The 7539-nt window shown below is 50.6% G+C and overlaps 1 protein-coding gene across 1 annotated transcript in view; it reads right to left on the bottom strand.

Annotated features, from left to right (window-relative positions):
- Positions 1 to 2160: 2160 nt before the first annotated feature.
- Positions 2161 to 7539, bottom strand: part of DRAXIN (dorsal inhibitory axon guidance protein) — a 5757-nt gene continuing 378 nt past the window's right edge. Inside the window, exons 2-7 of the mRNA XM_009878834.1 lie at positions 7398 to 7537; positions 5933 to 6120; positions 5217 to 5328; positions 4825 to 4914; positions 4489 to 4578; positions 2161 to 2273 (exon numbers count right to left, since the gene is read on the bottom strand). Coding sequence (XP_009877136.1) covers positions 2161 to 2273; positions 4489 to 4578; positions 4825 to 4914; positions 5217 to 5328; positions 5933 to 6120; positions 7398 to 7537 — 733 coding nt within the window. The remainder of the gene's footprint in view (positions 2274 to 4488; positions 4579 to 4824; positions 4915 to 5216; positions 5329 to 5932; positions 6121 to 7397; positions 7538 to 7539) is intronic.

The following is a 7539-nucleotide window of genomic DNA, read 5'->3' as shown; positions in this document are numbered from 1 at the left end:
CTCAATTTTCACTGACCTTACACATTTAACGAATCCCACCACTTAAAAATAATCTGGTTTTCTTTTTTTTTTTTTTTTTATATTCAGAGTTAATAGCAGAATGAAAGCTGAAGAAGCAGGAGCTGAAGAAGCACGTCTCCTTTTGGAGTCTGAAAGCTCTGGCTTAACATTCAGACTTGCTGTTTAAGCCTGCTTGTGTTGCACATGATTTGCAACACAGTCTCGCCCAAAACACTGCCTAGGATCCTGCACAAATCCTGTATGCGGCGTGCAGGGCGAGGAATACCTGCATCACCAAGGATAAAGACTCCTGCAAAATTTCCTGCTTCCTTTCAACCGGATTGCAGCTCCTGCACTGGAAAGCCCTGGTTTTACCACTGGCTGAGCGTGGGGTTCTCCTCTGCAGCGGCTGTGATCAATTAAAGCCTTTTTCCCTTTGTGCTTCCACTGACAATAGCTCTGGCAGCACCACCCGCTGCTCTGCATCTGGGCTGAGGGAGGGGCTGCATTTCTCTCCCTGGGTTAATCCTTGTTGCCAAACCACCTTCCTTCACCCCTGCATTTCAGGCTCAGCCTGTGATGCTGTCAGCAGAAATCTTAACAGCCACATCCAGCCGAGCGGTCGATTTTGCCTAAATGCTCCTTTACAAATTCCCGTTTTGGGGGCGCCTCCTAAAAGCACAGGTGTGTGCAGGTCAGAACTAACTCCTGGCACAGCTCTGCAGTCGTGACCGGGCACTCCTCATGTCAGAGGTGTAAGCGATTACACCGGCAGCGTTGGAGTGAACACACAGCACAGAGCATCACTACAAAAGAGCCAGGAGTGCAAAACAGAGATTCCCACCTAAATGGAGCTTAGGGAAGCAGTGTAAAGAGGATTCTGACCCACAGCACAATGATTAATATCTGTTCCTGCAAAAAATGCTGTACACTTCCAGGTTCTTGAATATAAAAGGCAGCAGAGCTGTATCCCATGAAAAAGCGGGGTATCGGGGTGTTAGCAGTGGAAAAGGATGTGTTCACCAACCGAATCTTCTCCTATTTAACGCCCCAATGTCTCACTGAACTCTGTGACTAAGTAGTAACGCAAAGAAGTTTTAAAAATCCAGATGGCTACACCAGGCAGAAACTGTTAGCTGCAATTTGAGTGAGGACATGGGGAGTCTGGGATCCCCAATTTTGGGTAGAGACATTTTTCTACCAAGTGGCACAACCTGTGCGATTACCCGAAATCATCAATGCCACTGATGGCCAGTTCCCTCCTCAGGGAGCTCAAAGCAGCAGAACTGTTGCACAAAGGGTATCTATCGTATCTTTATTTACATATCATGGAAACACACATGCAACATGTCACAGGATTTACTACAGCCTGTCCCTATCTCCCGTTATCAAAAACTTGATTTTTGGCTCACGAGGAAAACTATCCCTTCCCCAGAAAGCTCCTAAGAATAACCATTACAAATAACCGACTCGGCAGGATAGGTAAATGAGTGAAAGCTGCAGGCTGGGATGTCTTGCTGCATCCGTGCAGAAACCAGGTCGTTCTCCGGAAGCAAGAAAGGGAGGAAGGGGTGGGACTGGATGGTCCCAAAGAAGAGCAGCAGGACACTGGTAGTGTCTGACAGCTGGGGAGGAGCTGTCTGAGGCACACAGAGAGCTCTGTCCGAGGGTCCCCTCTCACCTGAGCAGCCGATCCGCTTCCCCTCTTGGATCTCACCTGGAGGCTGCAGCCTCCTGTCCTCTAGGAACCTCTGATCCTTAAGGAGGATCCACCTTTCCTCCCAAGCAGTAGTTAAGGGGTGAAGTTTAAGGTCATGTCCTCTTGGACCTGAAGGATCTTTTATCTTTTGCCTCTGTTGAGAGGAGATGGAACTGCAGAGCCTTCTCCCACTGGGACCATCGCAATGGTACTCGTGATCATCTCTTACCACCCGCCAAAGGGGGGCCCACCTTAGTGGCAGGAATGGGCTGAGGGAAGGGAGGGGGGATGCCGTCCTGGTCCGGAAAAGACTGAGGCCACTCTGTAACTAACAGGAGTTTCAGTCTCGTCGGAGCCTGGCGTGCTCAGAGCCTGCAGCTTCAGCCATTGCCTGCCCCTTCCCTCTAACCCCATCGCTGGGTACGAGCCGTCGGACACCACCCAGGCAGGAGTCCCGCCTCCTAAACATTGATGAACGACCCCTGCTCTCCGTTGGCCGACTGGGGCTCCACACAGCGCCCTTTCCTCCGCGTCACTCTTCTGTTCCGGTGGAATTTGGCGTAACAGCGGAGCCCTACGGGAAAGACACAAGTGAGCGGGAGGGACTGGGGCTCAGCAACAGCAAACAAGCGGCTCCAGCCTCCATTCGGGGCAGAGCTTCCTGCCGCAGGGCCGGTCCCAGGGCTGGGTGTCAAACGAGGTGGCCGGGAAATGCCTCACAGGGGCAGGGCATGTTGTTTTTTTGGGCTCTGCTATTGTTTGGCTCATGTTCTGGTTTGGCATTCACTGGCTCAGGCAGGAGGTTTCACTGGCTTCTTGAAACACCACTGAATGACCCTCTTTGTTCCCAGGGATTTTATGGAAACCCTGCTCGCTTTCCCCTTATTACTTGCCATTACTGTTCAAGCGATCTCCCCCCTGGGTAATTACCACAGACTTAACGAGCAGCAGCAACGCCTGGGGAGCTCCCCGCACTATTTATTTCCCTAAAGCTCCAAGAGAGGAGGAAAGAGACTCGGCAGCATTATTTCTGGGAGGTCTGATGCAAAGCTTGCTGCTCATCTCCTTCGGTTTCTCTGTTCTGGATGCTCGATGTGCAAGGTCTGAAGGAAGCTATTTGATAGAGTGTTGGTGAATACCGAGCGGGGAGAAAGGCATTTTATTTGTAAAAAACCCACCAGCACATATTGTCCCGTGGCAGTGGCATGCAGTGAGGGCTCTGATCAGGGTAACTCATCGGTTTCTGGCACTGGTGGGTTTATCTTTTGGTGTCTGACTTTGCTACACCAGAACACGTAGCTATTTGGGCCAGGGAGGACACAGCCTAAGTGTGTGCAATTCTCACAAAACCCCTATTTTCAGCAGCCCAGGCTCAGGCCACTGGAGTTGGCAGGATCCTGGAAACTGCAACTCTTCCTTCCAGAGCAGGCAGCAGATGGCAACAGTGCCAGCAGCCCTAGGCTGGGGATTTACAGCTTTTATGATAAAACGGCCCAAAAACTGTCCCCGAGTACCCAGGAGACCCAGCCTGTGTCGCAGGTCACCGAGCAGCCTTTTGGGGTGCCTGTCCCGGGGCTCTGCTGAGACCGGCTACCTTGAAGTTGGGTTTCTGCCGTCATCACTAATCCTCCCAGGGCAACCTGGCCTCCTAGAAGCAGATCAGAGCTCTGCTCTTCTCCAAGTGTCCTGGCTGTCTTCTCTGGACCCTGCACCTCTGGGATCTTTTCAGTGCTACAGACGCTGCACGTTTGGCAGCAGGGCTGAGGGCAGCCCTCGTCAGGCTTGCAGAAGCATTTTTCGAGGTTAATCTACCAAAACTTTGTCTTTGATGAGGACGTTCAACTGTTACACCACACAGCCAAGGTTAGAACTCCAGGAAAGCAGTCTGCTTAAACTGGGCAAAAAGCAGGTGAATGACCTGGTCAACACCACGAGGTGCCTAACACAGGTCACAGAACTTGGCAACCAGGGTTTTGTTCTGGCAGTCAAGACCCAGTGCCTGGAGCTGGTTCTGAACACGTGCAGACAAGAGCAGCGCCTTTCAGCATGTTTGTAACCCAGCTGTCTGCTAAGGGCTGCTCTGGATTCTTCAAAAGCGGTCTGAAGAAACAAAAAGTCTGTGTCCTGTCCACACCTACTAAATTGCTATGAGTCCAGTTCAAATTAGCTTGGAAAGCTATTTTAGGTTATGTAAAACAAGGATAGCAATTTGTTTTTATGATCTGTGACACTTGGAAGCACCACTGAAATGTTACTACATTATGACTTCTGTGAGGTTTGCAGATATTGGGACTTCTGTTTTCAAGAGGGAATCATCGAAACCTGGAATGGCCTGGACTGGAAGGGACCTTAGAGATCATCTAGTCCAACCTCCCTGTCACGGGCAGGGACGCCTCTCAACTAGATCAGGCTACCCAAGGCTCCGTCCAACCTCCCCCTCTACAGGGGGCAGCCACAACATCTCAGGGCAATTTATTCCAAAGTCTTGCCGCCCTCGTACTGAAGAATTTCTTCCTAAGATCTAATCTAAATCTATTCTCCTTCAACTTAAACCCATTTCCCCTTGTCCTATCACTGGACACTCTTGTAAAAAGTCCCTCTCCAGCCTTCTTGTAGGTTCCCTTCAACAAGATGCTCTAGATGGCTCAATGCTCATTGTGAAACAGCGGAAGGGAAGGGCTAAGAGCAGCAGAGATTGGCTCCTTTTTTCACACGGAAACCGCCGTCCCGAGCCAACACAGCCAGCTTCGAGGCTGGCTGGGAGGAGGGGACCAAGGCGCTGAACTCACCTTCAGTGCACATGCAGTCGTCGTAACATTTGTTGTTGAGGCCTCGGTTGTGGGGTTTGCAGAGGTGCTCGCGCAGGTCGCAGCACGAGCCTGGGGCACAGGAACACGGGTCAGCACAGCTCGTCCATCCCCTCCCCTGAAGGGCCACTGGCACCCACCGCAGGCTGTGTGGTACGGGCATCACTCGCTCCCACAAACCACCCCGAGAGCCTCTGCCCTTCCCCCTGCACCCCACTTCCCACCAGCGTTAGAAATCAGGGTACTTGTGTTAGAACCTGAGCTGGGTTTCAGACAATCTCGTGTTTGGAGAAACGACTCTATGCAGCCGATCCTGACCTGGGAAGCAGTCGAGGTGATGGTCGCACGGCTCTCCTTCTGCTGTTGTGGTGTCGTTTCCGCTGTTGGGGCTCTTACTGCGGCGTTTGTCTACGGAAAAAAAAACCCAAACAGATGCTGATAGAAAATTTCATGCTAATGTTTTATTTTGAAGGCTGTATTGTTCCAGGGTAAAAATAGCCTCAGACTTCAAGAGTTTGAACTCTAAACCTTCATAGTCTGGTCTTCTACCTAGTTCTCAACCCTCTACCTTTTTTCCTCTGCCCTCAAACTACGCATCCAAAATGAGAAACATTCTGAAACTGAGCTCAAAACACAAGCAGCTTTATGCTTTTCCATGGGACCAGCCTTACAGAATGACTTTTGGGGAGGAGGTCAGGGAGGTTTAGCACCTTTCTTTTTAGCAGACGGCCACATTTCTGGTTTGAGATCCTCATAATCCGTCCAGTCGAAGAGTGCCATGTCCAGGGTGGGCATCACGTCCCCATCTTGCCTGGGACGCGCCTGCAAACCACAAGAAACCAAAGAGACACCAGGTGACACTTCTGTAGGGACACCAAAGCCTTCGCAAATTTTCCTGGTGCCTTTAGACCTAAAAAAGGTTTTATGATTTCCACCCTGCTCCTCTCCTCTCTTGTCCCCTGGGGCTCCTTGGCATCTCATTTGCAAAAGGGAGAAGCTTGCCTGTGTTGCAGCTGAAGAGGGAAGTTTCCGCTGCTTCTATGTGAGGACAAAAGGTGAGCAAGGAGCATCGGGATGTCACAGAGAATGGCCCAGGTTGGAAGGGATCTTAGAGATCATCGAATCCAACCTCCCTGTCACGGGCAGGGACGCCACCGATGTGCTGCCCTCTCCAGCCAAGGTCCCTGAAGCTGAATGAAGGCGAGAGAGAGGTGGGCAAGGGGAGAGAAGCAGCTAAAGGAATTGTTTATGAAGAGTTGTTTAGATGTCTCCGAGAGAGAGAGAGCTGCTTTTAAGGGAAGGCTTTGATGTTAAGCAAACACTTCTATCTGGGGGAAAAAGAAAAGGAAAAAAAAGGAAACTGGACCTTATCTGCTGGAGATTTGCCTGCACCAGAGGCACAGCACCTCACCAGCTGCCTCCTTACCTGTGACCGAGGTGACGTGGCTGGAAGAGCAGGAGGTTCTTCTGTGGAAACAGCCGGTTCCAGCGCAGCGATGAGCAGTGGGCTGGGGGTCAGACTCATAGCTTCCTCTGCCTGCAGGTTTCGAAACTGTTCTTCAAAGCTCTCGGGTTTCTTGTACAGGGAGCTCGGCCCAGCAGCAGGAGTCCTCCCTGCAGAAAGCAATGGGTACAGCAGCGCTGGCTTTCTCACCCCTTTTCTCTCCGTGTGCCCCAGATCTGAGTGAAAGGCATTTGGATCTCCTCCAGCCACCGGCCGGTGGTCTGTCACTTTGAGCTGCTGTTTAGACCCACGTAAAACAGAGTCGTGTGCTATTAAAGTAAAGTGAGATCAGGTCCAGGATATATGCATCCTGATTTTCACACCCTCGTCACACGTAATCACACCTTCTTGAAGATACGTCTCTCTCTCTTTCTCTTAAAAGGCAAATGATTTCTTCTTCAGGTCTCAAGAGTACAAAATGTACTCATCTAACCATTTTTAAACCAATACATTAAGCTGCTGAAAATACCTATGAACACATTTTTATCTGGTTTTAGTGGCTTATTTCAATTTAGCTTGCCAGGATCTACCTAACTTGAAATAACAATATCTTCACATCCTGAACCCTGCTTCTCCTAATTATTAATTTAAATGTAAACCTTAAGTTAAAAAAAGGGAACCGGGCTCTGCAAATTCTGCTTCGAACCAGCTTTGTTCGATCTCTTCTCTATTGCCTGATGCGAGTTATTGAGTCAGTCCCCCGAGAAAACAGGAGATCTTACTGATGCTGGGAGGAATGAGAGCTGGGACTCGGGGATGCTGACACCCAGCTTGTCAGGATTGACACAAATTGCCTGAATTTAACAGAACACTGAGCACACACACCACGCACCCCCACTCTGCAAAGGGAAGCGGTCCCGGCCAAAGCCAAGCACCATTTAAATGGAATTAGTGCAATTTCACCTACGCAATTTTATTTTTTTTGATGGTTCAGCATAAACATAGAAACTCTGATGAGGAAAAGAAAAACAGATCTTCAAATGAAGTAAGGGGTTTTGTATGATTTCTAGTTCTGGTCATGTTTTAAAGTCAGTGGCGAGATTGAGCACGGCTGGGGTGTGTGTGTTCATAAACGGAACCATTTGCTAAAAAAGAAAACAAAAACAAAGCAGGCCACCCCAAAACAGCCCCTCAAGCCCTAGAAACTTTCCGAGCTGCCCCTCCAAGGCAAACCAGGCCATTTGCACAAAATTGCAGCCAGCAGTAAAAACCTCCGCTTCTGGAGGTCCCCTTTTTTCTCGTGCCTCCTTTGTTTGGCAGATTCGTCCCCAGAGCGGGCGCGCGTCCCCCACCCTGCACCCACCCACGGGGCTCAGCCCCAGCTGCTCCTTCTTGCCCTCACACAAGTGACCTGAGAGCCTCGAGCCTCCTCCGGAGCTCAAGATACCTCTGGGGGGCTTCAGCCCATCCCTGCGGCCGTGCCGCCGCCGCTCCCGGTTCTGCTTCTTTCCCCTCTCGGACCCAGGGGACTGGTTCTCCCTCTCAGGATGTGGGAGCTCCAAACCCAGGGACACGTCCTTGTTCTGTCT

The sequence above is a fragment of the Apaloderma vittatum genome, unplaced genomic scaffold (genome assembly GCF_000703405.1).
Source record: "Apaloderma vittatum isolate BGI_N311 unplaced genomic scaffold, ASM70340v1 scaffold5791, whole genome shotgun sequence".
In the NCBI taxonomy this organism is placed as follows: domain Eukaryota; kingdom Metazoa; phylum Chordata; class Aves; order Trogoniformes; family Trogonidae; genus Apaloderma; species Apaloderma vittatum.
Note: the sequence above shows the minus strand (reverse complement) of the source record. Positions and strands in the feature narration are given on the sequence as shown.